Source organism: Podarcis bocagei (genome assembly GCF_964188305.1).
Source record: "Podarcis bocagei genome assembly, chromosome: 7".
NCBI lineage: Eukaryota > Metazoa > Chordata > Lepidosauria > Squamata > Lacertidae > Podarcis > Podarcis bocagei.
This window is the reverse complement of record NC_138132.1, coordinates 53,591,905-53,612,260: the sequence shown is the minus strand read 5'-3', so window position 1 is coordinate 53,612,260 and position 20,356 is coordinate 53,591,905. Positions and strand designations below refer to the sequence as shown.

The 20,356-nt window shown below is 47.9% G+C and overlaps 1 protein-coding gene across 10 annotated transcripts in view; it reads right to left on the bottom strand.

Annotated features, from left to right (window-relative positions):
• The window catches only part of GSE1 (Gse1 coiled-coil protein), a 443,486-nt gene that overhangs the window by 47,465 nt on the left and 375,665 nt on the right, over window positions 1–20,356 (bottom strand). For 6 of the 10 annotated variants that reach the window (XM_081201103.1, XM_081201097.1, XM_081201100.1 and 3 more), the window contains one exon: window positions 7,963–8,181. The exons of 1 other annotated variant lie outside the window; for it this stretch is intronic. In XM_081201103.1, the coding sequence (XP_081057229.1) occupies window positions 7,963–8,179 (217 nt within the window). In that variant the 5' untranslated portion in view covers window positions 8,180–8,181. Of the gene's footprint in view, window positions 1–7,962; window positions 8,182–12,510; window positions 12,624–19,718; window positions 19,739–20,356 lie in introns of those variants that run through there. 3 more of the 10 variants (XM_081201098.1, XM_081201105.1, XM_081201106.1) reach the window with 3 other exon arrangements.

Genomic DNA, 20,356 nt, shown 5'->3' with positions numbered 1-20,356 from the left:
ATTCTTCCTGAGGGCCAATTTCTTTTTAACACATTCCCTCCAACACTCCCCTCAGCCACCCATCCAGGCACAGCAAAAACTGCTTTGAACTCTGCATCAAATCTGAGAGCTCCAAGAACTCAATTAACATCCATTTGATATCAATAAATATGTTAAGCAGCTTCCTGTTTCTGGAAGGCCCTGGCTGGCATGGACACGCACATGCACACACAAACGGGGACACACACACACACACACACACACACACACACACACACACAGGCTCTGCCGGCTGGTTCGGAGGCTGTGTGGCTTTCTTTCCTTTTGAGATGAAAGAGAATGAAATTGCAAGGAAAAAGCCATGCCACTCTAATCCCCGCTGGATGCGCACCCCTGGTTAGCTCTTGTTTTCTTCCGTCTCAAAGTCATGTTTCATATTGACAAGGAGAGGGAAAAAATACCCCTCATCAAAAAGGTCGGGTAGTTCTTCCTGCTCAAGCTAAACTCTTTGGACCCAGCCTGGGACCTTGAGGGCATCCTTAGCAAATCTGAAAGCAGCACATCTCAGAGGTAAGTATCAGTTGTGTGGGAGAAAAGCAGGCACAGGCACAACACATATCAAAATACCGTTTTTTCTCCCTCATTTGCATACATCACATTGGCCTGACCTGTTCCCTTAACATCCACATGGGGTAGTGGTTAGAGTGTTGGATTAGGATCTGGGAGACCAGGGTTCATTGCCATGAAGATCACTGGGTGACCTTGGGCCAGTCCCTGCTTCAGCCTAGCCTACCTCACAGGGTTGTTACGGGGATTAAATAAGGAGGGGGAGAACCATGTATGCCACCTTGAGCTCCTTAGAGAAAAAGATAGGATACAAATGCAATCAATCAATCAATCAATCAATCAATCAATCAATTCTCACAAAATGTGAGCAGAAGGTATACAATGTTGCTGCTATTCTACAGATGCCACCATTGGTTTGTTGCATTTTTCCAGGAGCAGAAAGTCAGTCGGTAGGGCCGGGGGTTGGCAGGTGATGTTGGCAGTAGAGAAGCAAATTTGTGGCACAAGAGTGCTATTTAGCCATTGCTATTTATTTTGTATGTGGGTGGGTCATAAAGGTGCACTCTTTTTTGGCAATTACCCAAATGTGTCAGGGCTCTGTAATAGTGTGACAATTGGGAAGCACCTCAACACATTCTGCAGACAACGCCAAACTGCAGACATCGAGTGTCAAGATTTCCCCATCTTTTTATCTTCTCTCTTGCCAACTCCTTGCTCTCCATTCTGCCTAATATCCAGTATGAAGAAGAGTTCCCGAAGACGCCAAAGCAGGGGTGTGATACCTGTGCTGCTCTTCATGTTGCTGGACTCCAAATCCCATCATCCCTGACAGCTGGGGCAATGCTCGATGGGGCTGATAGGAGATGGAGTCCAACAACATCTGGGGAGCCACAGGTTTCCCAATCCCTGCTCTAAAGCTCGCTTGCCAAAATATGACATTTTAGTTATAACCTCAATATGGATTTTCGATTTTGCTTCCGTCTTATTACTCTCACATCACAGCAACACCCCAGGAGCAAACCATGTGGTCAAAAGGCACTGGCAACACATTGGTCTTGAGTAAGACTTAGGCCACATTCACACTATGCATTTAAAGCACTTCAAACAGTCATCGCGTTTCCCAAAGAATGATGGGAGCTGCTGTTTGTTTAAGGGTGCTGAGAGTTATTTCTCTTCACAGAACTACAATTCCCAAAATTACCTGTGAAGAGGGATTGACTGTTAAACCACTTCAGAACTGTAGCTCTGTGAAAGGAATAGGGGGTCTCTTAAAAACTCTCAACATCCTTAACAAGCAATGGCTCCTGGGATTCTTTGGGAGAAGACATGACTGTTTAAAGTGGTATCACAGTGCCTTAAATGTATGGTGTGGGTGTGGCCTTAGGTAAAAGTAAAGGTACCCCTGCCAGTTCGGGCCAGTCTTGCCAGACTCTAGGGTTGTGCGCTCATCTCACTCTATAGGCCGGGAGCCAGCGCTGTCCATAGACACTTCCGGGTCACGTGGCCAGCGTGACAAGCTGCATCTGGCAAGCCAGCGCAGCACACGGAACGCCATTTACCTTCCCGCTGGTAAGCGGTCCCTATTTATCTACTTGCACCCGGGGTGCTTTCGAACTGCTAGGTTGGCAGGCGCTGGGACCGAATGGCGGGAGCGCACCCCGCCGCGGGGATTCGAACCGCCGACCATGCGATCGGCAAGTCCTAGGCGCTGAGGTTTTACCCACAGCGCCACCTTGGATGCAACCAATTATCCATAGGGAAGGACCCTCAGAGGCCAATCTCTGGATCTTTGCCACATTAAAAATCCACCAAGGTGCTTCATTATGGTGTTTTGCATGCAAAGCAGTCCCACCCCAGTAGTACCTAATGTGGTGGGGAAGAGCTGAGGACTCACCCTCTCATCACTAGCACCACTGCAGCTTACCTGGAGAAAGGGCCGTGTGAACACACTCAGGGAAAACCCAGACTGGCTCAACCTGTGCATCCATACAGCACTGATCTCACCACTGCTGTCTCCGCCCTTCCACACCACACACAGGCCAAGAACACCGCCGCCACTAGAAAGCCTGCACACTCCCTTGTTTTACACTTCACGCCTGCCCATTCTCCCTAAACGCTTCCCAATATAATCTCCTATTAAGCATCTCCAAGCCGATTCATCTCCAGGAGCCAGACAGGCGGAGAACTCCGAAGACAGCAAAGGGATTTTTTTCATTATTCTTTTTGTTAAACAATCAAGTTATGCAGCAGCTAAAATCTAAATCAACGGAGAAGAAAAACTCTGCACCGCTTTTCATTATCAACCATATTTTGCTGGGGCAGATATTTGTATATAGCTTGCAAAGGAGAACCAAAAAAGAAAAGAAAAAAAGACTGCATTAGCAAAGAGGAACTGGAGCTGGAGCTGGAGAGGAGATCCGAGCATCAGGAAATCAATGTCAAAAATCCACTAAAGTCGCTTTTGACGGGCTAAGCAGCAAAGCAGCAGGAGGGAAGAATGAAGGGGGGCGGGCGGGGAACACTACATGGTAGAGAAAATGGGGGAAAGGAGGGAGGGAAGAGATGGCAGGAAGGGTGAGGCATCTTCTAATCTATAGCGTTTCACAAATTGATTTCCCCTTTGGGTGGAGGGGGAAGGAGAGGGACGCTGTTCCCATTATCCAGATTGGAGACTTCAGTGATTAACGCTCTATGCAGAAAGGACTAGCAATTTCAACCACAATAATGCATTCTCTACCTCTGTTTAAAACCTACCTTGCCTCTTTGCTCAAAGCATTGTGCTGCCTGATTAGAATGGCCTGTTTCGCCCTCTCTTAGCTCAAAACTCCCTTCACTGTTCCTCCCCTCTGCGAGAGGCATCACTTCCTCTTATCTAGTGCTCAAAACCAAGAGCCCTGAAGCACATGGAGCCTCAATGAAAGAGTGCCTCAAAGCATGTGCAGAGTACATTTCTTTCACCTTTGAGTAAACCATCCTCAGCACATATATACCCCTCCATAGATGGGGAGAAGAGGAAGGATCTGAAATCCAGTCTGCAGCCTCCCAGCAAATATTGTGACCCAGGCCACATTCATTTAAAGCACTACTGATTCCACTTTAAACAGTCAAGGCTCCCCCACCCCTGTAGTTTGTTAAGGATGCTGACGGTTGTTAGGAGACCCCTGTCACCCTCTCCCAGCTAAATTTCCTGTGAAAAGAATTGGAATCTCCTAAAAACTCTCAGCACCCTTAACAAACTACAGCTCCCTTGATGCTTTGAAGAAAAGGTGCAAAAGTGGCCCTGGAATGTGAGGAATAAACTATTGCTTGATTGGAGCTGTTTGTTCTCTTCTTCCCCTACTGCAAAGTAGCAGCCACCTCTCTGGATGACAGTCAGCAGCCTCCAAAGGATGCACTCAGTTCTTGGAAGCTTCCAGTTTGTTCTCTGAACTGCGAACACAGCTATTCGCCCACCTTGGGACTACAAATGTGCTCACCTGCATGAAAAGCACCAAGCAGTGCTGTGTAGCCAGCCTTAATTGACTCACTCTCCTCTGCTCCAATTTAGATAATTGCTGTGTACAATGAAACCTCTGTTTAAAGGAAGCACTTTCTGAAAGGAACAGACACAGCGGAATAACAAAGCAGCTACTGCGACCTGCTCTGGTGCCAAAACAGTCTCCAAAACCCTCTGTGGAAAGCGGCTGGCTCATGGTTGACCTACAGCAGGGTCAGGGAGGGATCTGCTTCTCCAGGTGGCCCCAGCAACCAAACCCATAATGTCAAAGGAGAATGGAAGGCTTACGCGTGCAGCTGCTGGCATCACAGCAGTGAGCCATGCTCCTTACAGAGGCCACTAAGAATCGTTCTCTTATTCCTTCCCTCCTGGGAGCTGCCACCACCTGTCCAGCTACTGGAGATTTAAGCAGTAGTGGCTGGTGCCCATTGGGACTGGCAGGTGGAAGGCAGGAAGGCCAACAGGCAGAGCCAACTAAACCCTGCAAACTGGCTGAGTTCTACAAAAGGCAATGATGAGACTAAGAGAAGGAGGAAGCTGCCAGGCAGTGCCAAAGGCTGGTTGGAGGTAGGAGAGCAGGAAAGTAGAACGCTGGCTGAGGGCAGACTGTAGTTAGAGAAGCAGTGCCCTGTTTGTCCTAATGGATCTGTCTGCACTGTGGTCCTGATCCTAGGATTTTGGGACCAACCACTGAGTCTTCTAACTGGCAAGAGCTGTGGGAGAACAAGGCCCTTGTGGGAACTCTCTCATTCTCTTAGGCAACCCCATGGGTCACAGGTGATCTTCCTGGGGCCCCATGTAACTTTCAGAAAAGGCAAGAGGGCAATCAGTCATATGTACACCCAAAGAGAACCAGGAACAGAAGTAATTCCTGATCAATTAACATTGGCAACACCACAAGACAGTGTAAGGTTGAGGGTTGGTCCTTGTTCTCTGCCTTTATTCACACTGATCTATGAACTGAGACACAGCAGCTAAAAATCTGTCTTTTTAACTCTCTGTGAGCACAACAACGCTCAATAATATGTATCCCTTAAAGCCAGGTTGGGGCTCAAACTTTCAGAAAGGAACACATAGCAGTAAAGCACCTTTTGTAAAGCATGCAAAAATCCCCAGATCCAGTACCTGACATTTTGGGTTATATCCAGCTAAAGTCTACTCAGAGGAGACTTGTGGAAATTAAGGAACCTAAGCTAGACATGTCCATTAATTCTGATGGGTCTACTCTGAGTAGAAGGAGCACTGGATAAAACCCTTTCAGTTAAAAGGACAAAGTGATGAGAAAGACTGTCCCCACCTGGGACCTTAGAGAGTTGTTGCTGCTACTACTCAGAGGAAGCCAGTCTTCGCTAACCTGCCATAATAACACAAGAACCCTGCTGGATCAGGTCACTGGCCCATATAACACACCATCCTGTGCTCACAGTGGCCACCCAGATGCCTCAGTGGGAAACCTGGAAGCGGGATTTGAGAATTGCATCACTCTCTCCACCTGTGGTTTTCAGCAACTGGTATTCAAAGCACTATAGAGCATAGCCAGTGCAGTTAGGAGTCCTCCAAACATTTTGGACTACAGGTCCCATCCGCATGGCTTTTTGGTGGGGAAGTGAAGACCTTTGCTATTGGGACTCACAGATTCAAGGCAGGCAATCACTGAAATGAAAAGGAAATAAAGCCCAGGGCTTGATATGCTGCACTGTTCCCTGCCTGTGCTAGTAAAAAGCCTTCTCTTCCCGTCTGTGCCCCCCTGCCACTGCCTTGCTCCAACCAGGCCTCCCTCTGCTGCTTCACTAATTCCTACCTCCACCTCCTCCTGCTGGCTTCAAGGCGCCCGCCTTCAGCCGAGCTCCCGCTAAATAGCCCATTAAAGAGAAAAATATTCAGATGTGCATTTCACCATACTGGCACCCAGCAGCCGCTGACTTTGTTATTTAGCGGGGGAGCTTTGGATGGTGAAAGAACACATTTAGGAGCCTTAGGAAAAATAAAATTTCAATGAAGCATGGCAGCGGCGATGAGGCCTATTTGCGGGGGAAAGGACGGACTCTTTCCTGCGCTTGCTCTCGCTCCAGACTTTCTCTCGGGGTACAGCAAATGATATGGCATTTGGATTACTCCGTCTGAATTGAATTTTTAAACTGCCCCCTCGAGATACAATGCTGAGGAAAGACATTAGCCCGTCAAGCGGCAGGGGGAAAGAGAACAAAATCCGACGGCTAAAAATAAAATGAGAGCTTTAGCGGGAAGAGGAAGGTGGGGTGTCAGAGGCTGGCTGCGGACAGAAGCGGGCTGACCGCATGAGCAACTGGGCCATTACCCAGGAGGCTTTGGCACTTGAGAAACGCCAAGCCCACATGGCTCCCCCTTTCTGCTCCATGAAAACAGTCACACTTCAGGCAATTCTTAGCCCTGAACTGGGAATTCAGGCCCCTGAATCTTTGCTTTCTTCCAGAAGTAGATGCTGAAGGTTCTATGGGCAGTACAAACAGTTCAGCTGCTCCCCGCTCTGTCTCCAGGCAAAGAAAATGCTGGGTTTGCAACAGGAAATTCTCCTCTGCTTCCCCCAGTGGGAGACTATGGAAATAGGCATGCCAGGGGGAAAGACCATGGCACCTGGTCTAACAGATTACATGACAAGATGGAAGGGGAGACTACTTTGTGGGCAATCTGCTACAAGGGTTGATGATCTGGAAAAACACACCAGTGCGTAAAATGAGGGGTGATCAGACGAGAGACGTTGAGAAGAAAGGTGTCAAACCTTCTGCAGCTGACAAAGTGGAGTCACAGAACTTGCTGGATGGCCCAACCCCTCTCTCTATTTTCATCCTTCAAACCTATCCAATAAGACTGAATTCATTCTTCCTTGCTGCCACTTAACTCTCTCCATCTCTGCCTAGTTCTCCATGACTCACTTGACCACCTGTGATGTCTTTCGCTACCTTTGCCATCACCTGCTCTTGGTCCCTCTAAGCAGGTTGCTTCTGTGCTCAAGACATCATCCAACACTCTTAGCACTGCATAAATGCCAACCCAGCTGTAGTTTACAGAAAGCACTTGAGTTTTAGTGGAAGGGGATAAGATAAAGTCTGCTAAAGTGCTTGGAGTTTCTAAAATATTATTTTGGGGTGGGGGGATATCTTACAAAAAAGACCCATTAGCTCTTAGTTTGGCAAAAACCACCCTGACAGCTATTAGGTTGCTATATAGGCAAACACGACATCTGGTGTGCATGTGTGAATGAGAGCAAGAGTAATGAGTAATGTTGGGAGCCAAAAGGGCTTTCCCACAGGAGCTCAGTAATAACTGTGAACACTCTGACCAGTTGGCTGAATAACCACAAGCAGCTTTGACAGAAAAAAAGGCCCTGTCTGATAGAATAGCAGGTATACATAAAGACTAACATTCCATATGCGCTCCTCTTCCCATGAATGCAGATGTCCATTTCCCCAATACATGCATGCACTGCATTTTTTCTGGAGTGAGCCCTCTGGATGTTCCCACTCTTCAAACATGAGGACAGCTATATTTTTTAATCGCAGCCTTCAGGTTTGCTTTCCTACAGCTACATCAGTGAAATGGGGTTTAGTATCTTGAATGCACTGTATGTTTGACAATTTGTTTTTAAATCTGATTGACATAAAACATTGCTTTTCTATTTTTCCAGTTGTGAGAAGTAGGGACTGAGAAGTGTAATAAAGGGAAGGGAAAGAGCCGAGCAGGGGGAAACAGGTGCACAAAAGGGGAAACATTGGAGTAGCCTGGGCCACATCCTTCAAGGAGCTGAGTCATGGAACTCGAGGTGTGGGTGGTGTCTGGGATCCCTCCCCTCTCTCTGCAAAAAGTGTCCTTCCTCTGTGCCCCCGTGCCGGCTCCCCTCTACTTCATCCAGGTCAAAGGGCCACCCCCGGCCTCACTCTTACCTCTGGGTTCCTCGGCCTGTTTGGCAAGCTTGCGCAGGGCGGCGGCAAAGCTGGAAGAGGGTGCGGACTGGACTGACAAAGTGCTGTTGGCTGCCGGGCTGCCACTGGGCACAAGGGAGGCATTGAGAGGAGATGGGGTCAGGGGGCTGACGGTGGCGGTAGTCCGGGTCGCTGTTGAAAGCATTCCTAGAGAAGGTGACTTTGGCTCATGGCTCATGCCTGAAACAATGAAAAGAAGAATTGATGTCACTGGGAGAGAAGGAGTCAAGTCACATCATCCCAGAGAGAGTCAAACCTGGCATTGGAATATAACAAGCAGGGCTGGGACAGGACCAGACAAGGGTGACGGGCTGGAGTACCGAGGAGAGGTGGCAATTATGGCTACCCCAGAGCACTCTGCATCTACCTATTAGGGGAAACGCCAAAGGCTTTACATGGGCAAAGTTTTGCAGTTGCGGAAGACAGAAGGTAGGTGGACAGAGAATTGAGGGCGTGGTGGAGCTGGACAGGAAATCCAAGGGTTATTTGTGCTGCTGTGTTTATACCCACATGACATCTAGGGTTACCTATTGTTTCCTACCCTGTCCAGGAGAAAATGTGCTAAATTTTTGCAGTGGTAAAGCAGTGGTGGAAGGCTGCTCAAATAAACTATTAAATTAGCACATCTCTGTCTTTGCTTTATTGGAAGGGAGGGAAAGCTGGGAGATGAATGGAGCAGCACACCCTAAACCAGAGCTTTCCAAACTTTTCATATTTGTGACACTCTTTAGACCTGCATCATTTTGAGACACACTAATTCAATTTCACTAGCAAACCAGAGATTAAATTAACCCCTTTCCAGGCCCGGGAGGAGCACGGGAAGCGTTTGTGTGTGCGACACACCCTACACACTGCAGCCGACACACTAACGTGTTGCAACACACAGTTTGAAAAGCTCTGCCCTAAACTTTTGTTCTGGGGCTCAAATCAAAAGACACTCACTCACTCACTCACCCATTCATTTGCAGGGCCAATTACAGGACCCTAACTCATGCTAGATCTGCTTCACACCTGCAGGCTAACCATGTACCAAAAAATGCAGTATAAGCAAAGAGATCACTGGGGGAGGGGGGACCTCTGGGACAAGGTGGAGCACAGCACCAGGGGCAATGAGAAACAACTCCACCCCAGCAGAAATTGTTGCAGCTGTTCTGCTCAACAAAGCACCTGTCTTTCGCCAGTCACAGGAATTCATTTTGTCTCCCCCCCCCCCCGACACACCTCATCATAATAGATCCACTGGTGTAGATCTGTGATAGGTAGCCTTCAGGCTTGTTTGTAGGATCTACTTTCTCTCTTTTCTAGATCTCTTGAGATCCACCAACTAGAGCCCAGTACAAAAAGACTTGCCGTTTAAATTCAAGAATTCTGAGCCCAGGAATTTGTGCTGGAGTGCTGGAACAAAACTGAACCCACAGTTCTTCCGTGCACACACACACATCCACTCCTGGCCTTTTCTCCATTTCAGCAGTATAATTTAGGGCAGTGATGATGGGAGTCATTTTGCTGCAGCTATTGTTTAACAACTGGTAAGTCGGAAATCCTTCCCAATCTACTGCATATTGTTCAGAGATCTATACAAAAAGATCCTAATCTATCTCCTGTGCATTCCTGGTGTAGATTCAGTACAAGCTAGGAACTATGTGGTCATCCCTTCGGATCCAGTTTGTCCAGGCTGCCCTCTAGAGGCTGTAAGAATAGAAATCCCACTAGCCCCAGCCAGCACAGATGTGACTACAACTCCCACCAGCCCCAGTCAAGCACAGGTGTGCCAGCTGGTGCTGATGGGAGTTGCAGTCCAAATATTCTGGAGGGCCCTGGCTTGGTGAAGGAGGATCTAGGCATATTCCAATTGAAAACACAGAGGGAGAATGTCAATCTCAGGTATGCACATGGGCTTGAGGGCAGCACTGGTAGGCCAAGCGGAGCCCTCCTGCCCCCCACCCTAGACCCATTGACTGTTGTCTCATGGGTGACTAGGGTTCTGCAGTAGAGAGGAACGTTGTGCAGGGCAGGACTGAAGGGATAAGAAAAATCTCAGTGGCTACATCCCCTGAGAGAAAATGTCAAGAAGATGGAAGCTTGCAATATCTGCTTCTTTTGACAGCCACACTCTCTCCCTGGCTTGGACACAAAGAGCTCTCTCCCTCTACCCCACCCTGAACACACACACACACACCTACACACACCTTTCTTTCTCTCAGGCAGATTAGTAAAAGAACCCAAGAAGAAAAAGGCTGAAGCTTAAAAAGAGCTGTTCACAGGATCTCAGCCGGAGGCAAGGCAGCCGCAAGTTGCCAGGAACAATCTGCCTGTGCGCACACAAAAAGCCCTGAACCATTTCAGAACGCCCCCCCCCCCCAAGAAATAGAAAAGGGGGAGGTGGGGGAGGGGGAGAGAACCCAGAAGAAATAAATCAAAGGCCGCCACAGCACAGGCATCTACAAGCATCCCCCGTCTCCTACGAATAAGAGCTGTGTTAAGGAAATCAAAGCACTGACACGGTCCGGGCCTGAGGGTAGCTCATGGTTTCCCCATTTGTTTACAGTGAATGGAAGGAAAAGTTAGAGTGAAGAGAGGCTGGCTTGAGGGTGCAGTTTCTGCAGGGCATTAAGGGGTTCAGAGAGCATGCTGGGCAGCTCAGGAAGCTTTAGTGTGGGACAGCATGCTGATGCCACCTAGCTAAGGTAGAAGGGAAGGAGGCAACGTGCCAAACCAGTAGGTGCCATATTGTGCATATGTGTTCAAGGGATTGTGCTGCCATGTGCTCTGAAACCACGATTTCCATGGTCTCTTGGGTAGACCAGTACACTTGCAGAGTCTGTGTTGGCACACCAGAGCCTTAAAAACAGACTAGCACTGTTTGGCTCTTGGGCCATTAGGCAAAATGAAGAGAAACTGCAAGTAAAAGAAATGACTCTATGTGCATCAATGCCCTGTGTATTCAAGTCTATGCACACGTATCTGGCATCTGGAGACCTAACTTGGTCCCCTCATTCCCTCCCTAGACAAACACTTTGACCAAAGGAATCTCAGAGGCGGGAGAGACACAAGAACTGTGAATACTGCTGGTGAAGGGGATCTTGCTGGAACTGAAGGAAACTACTGCGGCAGAGAAAAGATAGTAGTGGAGGCTGAAGTCAGGGCAGCTGCGATGCTCCCATGCACTTAAAATTGCACCACATGACTGCAAAAATGAGTTCGTGCCATAGCATCTCAGCAGTCATTAAAATTCTTCCTAGACCTCATGAGCTGTAGTGAACAGGTTGGAGACACAGGCCACGCTGGTGAAATCGCAGGAGCCAGGGAGCTGCCCCAGCTAATGAAAGGGCATGAAGGCTTAAACTTTCTTCCTATTTTTGGTATCTTTTGGAAATAGAAGGAAATTGTGCAATATCAGCTAACAGAGACACATTTGCACAATTTATGGCTATTTGTGGTGATGATTTTTCTAAAGAATATGCAGGGGGGCACACACCGTCCTGGCTGGGCCTCTGATAGATCTGTTTTTAATACAGAACTGCCTTTGCATGGAAGCAGCTCCAACCTTCAATCAAATGGCAACTGCCTGCAGAAAACAAGCTGCTGTCTCTGGGCGCAGCAGCTGGTCAGGGATAAAGCAGCCTCACATGATCTGCAGCACCCATGTCTGCCTGTGCCCAGTGCAGGTCCTCCCCTATCTATTGACTGCAGCCAAGCCTGCATTGATTCAGGAGGCTGACCCCCTTCCATGTCCTCTGCTCTGCCAAAGGCAGAGCGCAAATGGTAGATTATCGAGCGGACCCCTTTAGCCTACAAGGAGTCAGCAGGAATTAGCAGGAACTGGATGAATGCTCAGCTGAAGGGCTGCCTTACAAGAAAGCCATGCTGTCCCCCAACCTCTCCAGCGCTGAATGTGGGCTGTGACACCCCTGCCCTAGGACCATGCCTCTTGGGGAATGGAAGAAGGAACAGAGAGAAAACCCTTCAGGCACTTGGAACTGTCTCAGGAAACACACACACACACACACACACACACACACACACACACACACACACACACACCTTGCTACTAATGCCCTGAAATTGCTCCATCACTTCCACAGTTAAAAGGGGAGGAATCAGACCATGGGAAGCATTCTGAGAAAAGGCATAAAGAGACTCCTGCAATGGCCACTCAGCCAGAATTGGTCCCTGTCAGCTGTGAAGCTAGGTGGGTGAGGGGAGGGGGAACAGGAGCACATGCGCCTTGCAAGGCTGTAAGAGTCCCTTTATTAGCACTTCTGTAATGAGTCTTCAAACCAGGTGATATCCCCACTCTCCGCAATCTTAAGTCAATTTTAAATGGGGTCAGGAGCAGTCACAACTGTCCATGGAAAATATACTGGCCTGGTCTGGCTTCTACCCCATATCCCAGCACAGTGCAGCTGGCTTCTCTCTCCTCCCAGCCCAAACCCCACCCAGGCAATCTCTCTAGATTTTAGGGTTTTCTCCCCTAAACCTGACAAAGTTCCCTGACAAAGTCCATACCTACTGTATCCCCATATGCTGCTTCAGATCTGGGGCACCTAGAGGTGGGTGCTTGGGATCTCCTAGGCAGAGCGTCTCTTCCTAGACTCCCTCTCTGGCACTATTCTACACGCAAAGTGCTCCCCCCTCCTGCCCCACAAGCCTTATGATGCTCTTCACCATCCCGGCACCAGAATGTCAGAGCCGCAGCAGGCTCCCGCCTTTGAAAAACAGGCACTGCTGATGTTGGGTCACTTAAAATAGAATTTCAAATGAGCAACTTCATTAGCATGGCTAAAATTAGCATCGCTCTTCAGCTTGTGTTGCAGGGTGAGGGGTGGGAGGGCCCCCCTGGCACGGGACTGTGACGCAGGGGAGGCAAACACAGGAGGAAGATGGAGAGGACACAGGCAAAGGGACTCTCTTTCTCCTTACATCTAAAATATCACATCCCAAAGCAAATGAAGCAAATCCTCAGGACTTTTTTCTCACTGTGGATCAGCAATACTGCCAACACACTGGGTCACCGTGGGTTGGCCTTTCTTTCTTAATGTTCATATGGCAAAACAGCAACACAACTGCAAACTGTCCCTTCCCTAAAGGTGCTCATTTCCTGGAGTATTTCCGAGATACAGAAACATTCACAACAAAAGAGGCCTTTCACAGGAGCACTTTGGGAAGCGCCCTAAGCTCAGATGTAGAACCTCTGCCTTCTGTGCAGAAAGTCCCAGGGTCAGTCTTGGGAATCTCAAGACCTGCCTGGGAAAACCTTGCCAGAGACCCAGGAGAGCCACTGCCAGTCGGTGTAGACAACACTGAGCTAGAAGGACCAGTGGTCTGACTCAGTATGAGGCAACTTCCAAAGTGAACAGACAGGGAAATGTTCATTTCTTGGCAGTGGTGGCTGGTGCCCCTTTGGACTGGTAGGGCAGAAGGCAGGGAGCTCAACAGTAGGTGGCACCTGAGCCAATGACAGGCAGAGTAATTCTAGTTTTGTCCTCCTCCTCCCGAATGAATTATACAAGGGCAGCACTGAGGCTAAGAAGGAGGAGGCTGGTAGGCAGTGACACCCCATGGACTGGTTAGAAGTAAGAGATCAGGGAGGTGGTGGCTGCCTGAGCTTGGTGGGGCAGCCTCCACTGCTTCTTGTCAAACCTTCCTTTTGAAAATAGTCACATGAAGGTCATCAGACTGCAGAAACTTGTTAACGAAGTTATGAATGTTGTTTTGCGACACTGTTCCACCAGTGTTGGAAAGCATATACAGTATATCCACATTGCCTTTAAACTATTCACAGGCCATCTGTATGCCCTTACTCTGCACTGTTTCCAGAATAGCAAAACCAAACCTGCCTGCCTTTAAAAAACAACAAAACACACACACACACAAAAAAACCCCCAACAACCAATGATTCCGTAATGAAATCCAGAGCAGGGAGATGGTGGAGATGGCCACAAAGGCTGCATTTATACCATACATTTATAACACTCTGATACCACTTTAAACAGTCATAGCAAATTCCGCGAAGAATTCTGGGAGCTGTAGGGTGTTGTTGTTGTTTTTTACAGGTGCTGAGAGCTGTTAGGAAGACTCTACTCCTCTTACAGAGCTACAATTCTCAGAATGGTTTAATAAGCAATTCTTTCCCATATGGAACTCTGGCTGGGCCTTGCTAGCTGGGCCCGATGGGACTTGTTGCCAAAGACCAGGAGGTCACTGGTTTGGCAAAAGCTGCAAAATGACTAGTGGCTTCCGGTATCCATCTCCCCCACTTCAGCCACTTGGGGCTTTGTGTAACCTGCATTTGCCATACAGCCACTGCATTGCCCATTAGGCATGGAACTCAACATCTTGACAATCACACCTTTCATCTTGTCACTTTTATTCAAGGTCCTAGGCTTCCAGACTGGTTTCTAGGCCTCAAGATTTGCAGGTTTCCCAATATAACGCTTGGGAAAACCTTAGATGTCATAGAAGATGTCTGAGCAGGATCTCCTCTGTTCAGTGTGTGTATGAGATTCAGGGTCCTGGACAGCCTCCCCCTTTTCCCTGCGATGAACAGGAGTGCACAGATTATGCAAAATAAGCAAACCTATGAAGAAATGCTTGACTTGCATTAACTTGGCCGTGTCAGCTTTCTGTGGCTCCAAGAATTGATTTTACAAGCTCCTGTACGCTATACACAAGCTGTGTCTTCCATGCTGTGGATGTTCTGCTGTCTACACTGCAGGGTTGTTCTTCATCTGCAGCCACATGGGCAGGGAGCTTTAGCAATGTAGTTTGTGCTGAGATGGCAAATTCTGAAAGGAGCCATCTGATTCCACCCAAAGTGTGCCCACGTTAAAAGCAAACAAAACACCCCCACCCCCAGATGACCATGGCCCAGAGGTGCTTTCATTTCAGGCAGGAGATGAGAGGCACTGCAGTTGGTTGATAGAAGAGCCAGAGTGGCAGAGAGGCCATGCTCTGCAGACAGAGATGATGTATATATCTGGATGGAGATTGCTGAGAGGCAGCCACCTGACCAGGCCTGTCAGTGGGAAAGGAGGGGGAACTTCAGTGTCAATTAAACTTTGCTGCAACCACCTTCGCCCTCCCTTTACCCACCCCACAACCCTGGGAGACACTGAACTTGATCTTGGCCTCTTCCGTTCTGCCCTCATTATACAAGCATCTATTAAATCAGGCGCTCTCAGCCACTGACAGTGCTCTTGCCTACACGATCAGGCTCATGTAAATTAATTTCAGTAACAGCTGGGAATAAAAGCTGTGCATGCAGGTCAGTGACAGAAAGAGCTAGTGTGCACGCGGGCACAGACTCTCTTACTTTGTTGCCAGACAAGGAAAGCAGGGGTGTGTGTCTGGGAACAGAGTCGGTTCCTATACAACTCTTTGGAGATTGTTCTAGCTCCCCAAAATCATTGTCTTGTGTAAAACAACTACTATTATCTTTGCAACCAGGCTTTAGCTGCAACCTTTTTTTAAAAAATCTACTTAAAAAAAACACAAAAATACTAGAGTATAAAAACATGTATGCATTTGAGCATGTACAGATTGCCCTTCACTCTCCTCTGAGTAACCACAATCGGCACCCTCCCCACCCTCTTTGCTTTTAAATACACTGCTGGGACTATAGAGAAGAGCATCCAGGGCAAAGGGCAAGACTTTAAAGCCTGCTTTGCAATCAGCCCTCTGCCCTCATCCAATCCTTTGCCGAGCAATCAGAGCACAGGTCAGGTCAACAGCAGTGTCTGAATTCAAACTTAAGACATCAAGCATTTTATCTAAATGGATAATTAAGAAGACTAAACAGCTTATGAAAACTGTGCTGCCTGTTTTGCTATGTGTTGGGCAGTCGGGGAGAAACCTCAGCCTCCTGGTTACAATAATCCAGGGCCAGCCAGAATAGGATGCACCACTCCTCTAGATCAAAGTACGGCAGCATTGTAGCCTTGTAGCCTTGTAGCATTGTAGCCTCTCCCAAGCTGCTGCCCCCCAGCGAACTGACCCTGGGATTTCCTGCTTAGTGCAAGTTTGCTGTCCATCTTTAAAATGGAGATAAAACCTTGCAAAAAAACAACCTTTCGGACAACTTTAAGGAGAACCAAGTCTACATATTTCTGAGCCCTTCTCTCTCCTCTGCTCTGTCTCCCACTTTCCTAAAACTGATGGGCAGCCAGTTCTTCTATTCAAAGAGACCAATCTGTTGAGTTATGTCTCCCTTCGCACACAACCACCACCCTAGGATAAATTGTTCTGATGGCAACGCAAGTATCTTCCGAAAATGTGTATAAAAACCATGCTTCTTCTACTCCATTAAATATGGTATCTGTGTCCCCCCCAACCCCCCTCCCATAAACGGCTCAAGAAGCATTACTTATCAGTGCTCTGCTGGCCTCCTGCGGATTCCGTAATTACCGCTGCCTTTCATCTCCAGCGCTTTGCAGACACCAGGCTCTGGGCCTGCTACTTTGGTGCTCTGTAATTACTAGTTAATAGCTCAGATGAATTTTCTGCAGGTCCCTGTTCAAGCGCCAAATCCAGCCCGCCTTCTCCCCTTGACAACCCCCTTTGGGATAATTATACCTTGGAAAGCAGAGCTCAGCAGGACCCCCCCAATTCAGCTGCAGGCCCGAATCCCCTAATCACCCCTTCTTGGTAATTTTTCATTACTGGAGAAAGAAATGTTTGTGAACAAATACAGGACGCCCCTGCGCCACGGGCACCAGGGGTCTCTCCCTCTCTCGTCCCTGTGAAGACATGTCTCCAGTGTTCCCCAGGAACAAGCTTGCCCTCAGGGGGACTCAGAGCAGCTTCCCAATGCCCCAGACACTCTCTCTGCATGCTCATATGCGCACAGAGATGCAGCAGCTCACGCAGAGAGCAGCTCATGAGGCTCAGCTGATCCCCGTGGCCTGAGACACCTCATAATGCACTCATTCTCTCCGCTGCTGCCAACATGTTCCCCAGCTTGGATGCGGAAATGGCACTCAGCCCAAGGAGGGCAACAGAAAGCAAAGTGTGATGCAACCTCTTTTTGCAAAAGGTTGAATCATCAACTGGAGGACAAGTTGGAGGGAGAGAGCTTGGGAAGGGCAAGGGGAGCCTGCAGCCCTTTTTGGGGGGGGGGAGCCCTTACATAAACACCAAAACCTAAAACTGCTCAGAAATGTCTTATTTGGTCAAGGTTAAATAACAGCTTCTACCTTGGGGACTGTAGTTTAATAGACAAATGGAGAATTCGCTGGTAGAAAAAAACCTCAACCCTTGTATAGGACTACAATTCCCAGGATGGGCACCATGTGACAGTCAAGCAGGTTGAAACACAGTTCTAAAATATGTAGCATAAAAACGCTGGAGGCATTGGAATGACTTACTCCTTGAGAGTGCCATGGCCCCACTCCAGGCTCCCTCCAGAATCCCCAGGTATAGGGATGTACTGTGTGATAAAAGCATCCAGGAAGGGAGTGTGGGGGAGATCAAAATGAAGTGGAAGGATAAGGCTATCAATGTTTATCAGTCACAATAGCTATGTTGTACTCCACTTGCAAGCCTTGTTTCTGCAGATAAATATGCATAGGACTGAGCCGCATGCAGTGAAAATTCTGTAGCACTCACTCATATCACTGGCATCTCATTCCCTTCCTATCTACTAGTCACGGTGGCTATGTTCCCTCCCCACTGTCAGAGGTGATATGCCTCTGAATATCAGCTTCTCGGAATTACAGGTGAAGGGAGCATTGTTGTGCTCAGGTCCTGTTTGCAGGTTTCCTACAAGCATCTGGTTGGCCACTGTGAGAACAGGATGCTGGACCAGATGGGCTGTTGGCCAGAACCAGCAGGGCTCTTCTTCTATTCTTAACACTCATCTGTTTTCTCCGCTAAATATATTTTCATTCAAATGGAGTCCTTTATTTTTTACCTATTGTTTTCAAAATTTTCAGAAATCCTCAAATCTCAAGCATCTGTCCTGATTTTGGTGATGTCAGGAGCTTCTTAATATGGGGAAAGGTTTCTCACGGCAGCTCTGAAACAGAGTGGCTCTATATGCAATACCCTGAGTCTATTTACAAGTCAAGCAAAAGTTTCTAAAATAGCTCACTTTCCATCAGGATATGGAGTGAGTCCCTGCCTTGGGCAAGAGCCTCTGCTCAAAGCACTAAAGATATGTCCACCCAAGACCACATCAAGTCACACCTATGCTTTTCCACGAAACCCTGGGGGGGGGGGGAGCTAGGAACTAGTTTGTCTGCTTTGTTCCCACCCATCCACAGTTTATCCTTAGACCAAGAGGTGTCAAAACCAGCTCTCAGGCAATGGCGCTACATTTGCCAACTGAGATTCCTCTTTTTCTGTACTGTGTGCTTGTTAAACTGCTGCTGCACTCCACCCCAGAAACAGCTGCACCCAAGAAGGTAAAGAGAGTGAGTAGCCTGCTGAACTAGGTGCTGCTTCTTTTTCATTTCAGAAAATCAAGCAGGACCCATTCTCTCCCCTGCAGGTATCCGAAGGATCCAGAACAAAGCCCTTTCATCAGATAAACTATCTATCTCAGAAGTCCTCCAGGTGCAAAAATTGAAGCTGTCACGGTGTGTAAGTAAAAACATGTTATGAGATGCCCATGGAAACGGAGGGGGAAAGCACAGTTGAGAATCCAGGAAAAGGGAGGAAAGGTGAACAAACAGAAACAGTGGGATGTGTCAGACACAGATTGGCAAGGTGGGGAGAAGGGATCTACAGGTCTATATCCGGGCAATAACATTTGGGGCATGGCTTCTAAAGCTTTTTATTTTTAAAAGGCTTAAGATACTAGCTCTCAGTTGCTGAAAATGAAACAGCAATTTCTGCTAAAGATATAGCTATCAGTAGGGTGGGCAGCAGATAGAATTATGTTGGTTATTAGCATCTCTTCCAGACTTCCTCACTACCCCATCCCCATTTTTCTCTTGCCCCCATTATTTCTTCCCTTCCCCAATATTGTTCTATGATTCTTCCCTGCCTACTGCTTCATAAGATTCACCCGATGCATAAAAAAGTTTTGAGAAATATCCTTTTTTGGCAAATAAAATCACAGAAAGCTTCTAATTTATGCCACTGGCACTTAACAATGTTCACTGCTATAGTTGTGATTTCTTTTTAAATGTACCATTTTAGACTTTCCTGGGGTGAAGTTTGTTTGTTTTTTAAAATGCCCATAACAGAGCTTAGAATTCTGCTGCGTAGGACACTGGTGGAGAATTGTATTTCATGAAGGTCCCAGATGTTGACCATCTTTCCTTGAAGGTAAACACTCCATTTTGTAGCACAGCTGAGTTCTCAATCTACAAAGTGTGTGTGTGTGTGTGTGTGTGTGTGTGTGTGTGTGTGTGTGTGTCCATGTCCCCATGTCCCCAGAGCCTAATTCACCAATCCCCAAACCTGGCCAAGGAAACTAAGGGCTGTATTCAGCTAAGATATACTCAGAGCAGAGACACTAAAATGAATGAGCCTACATTTGGTGTGTCCATTGAACTTAAAAGGTCTACTCTGGGTAGGGCTAGGACTGGCTACAACCTCATGTTTGGGAACCAAGACAGAAGTGTTTGCACTAGCTGAGCCACTTTGCACTTTGTTCTCTATCTGTCACAGACAGGGACAGAAGCCCAGACGAAGACTTAAGTGTAACTCAAAAAGCTTGCCTCCTTTCACACCACTTAAGAATCTGATTCTAATAAAAGGCATCCACTTACCTAGTTTTTGCTCTCACTTGTTCTCTGGGACCAGCAGAACACCACCCCTCTCCCTGCCCCCGCCTCTTCCCTGTTGCACATCCTTTCCATCAGCCAAGGACCAGCTTTGTGGGAGGCCTTCCCTGCTGTTTGAACGCCAGCCTGCCAATTTCCATTCTTTCTGCTGCTAGCCTGGCCTTCTTTCTCCCCCACCCTCTCAACCAAATAACAGAAGCTCTTTCCCCTGCAGCGTTATCTCAAGCAGGAACAGCACTTAGCTGCTTGAGGCTGCAGGGCTAGCTCCCCCTCCTTCCCTCCCTTCCTCTGATCCAGCACGCACAAGCCCAGCCCCTCTCAAGGAACAGAATTCAATTAATCTGCCAGAGAGACACCCACCTCCAAAAAGGCAGTGTGGTGAGAGTGCTCTGTGGGCTAATCGAATCATGCCCATTCAATTAAGCCACCCAGGAAGAATGCATGGAGATCAGCTGAGGCTGTGGGGACTGAGAGTTAGGCAAAGCTTTTTAAAGAGAGCGAGAGCGAGGAGGAGTGTGTGTTTTATAGAGACGCAGCCGTTTTACAACTATGATCCCAAGGCAGTGAATAATTCATAAAAAGAGAGAGAGGGTAGAGATGGAGCCTAACACTCACCCACCTGC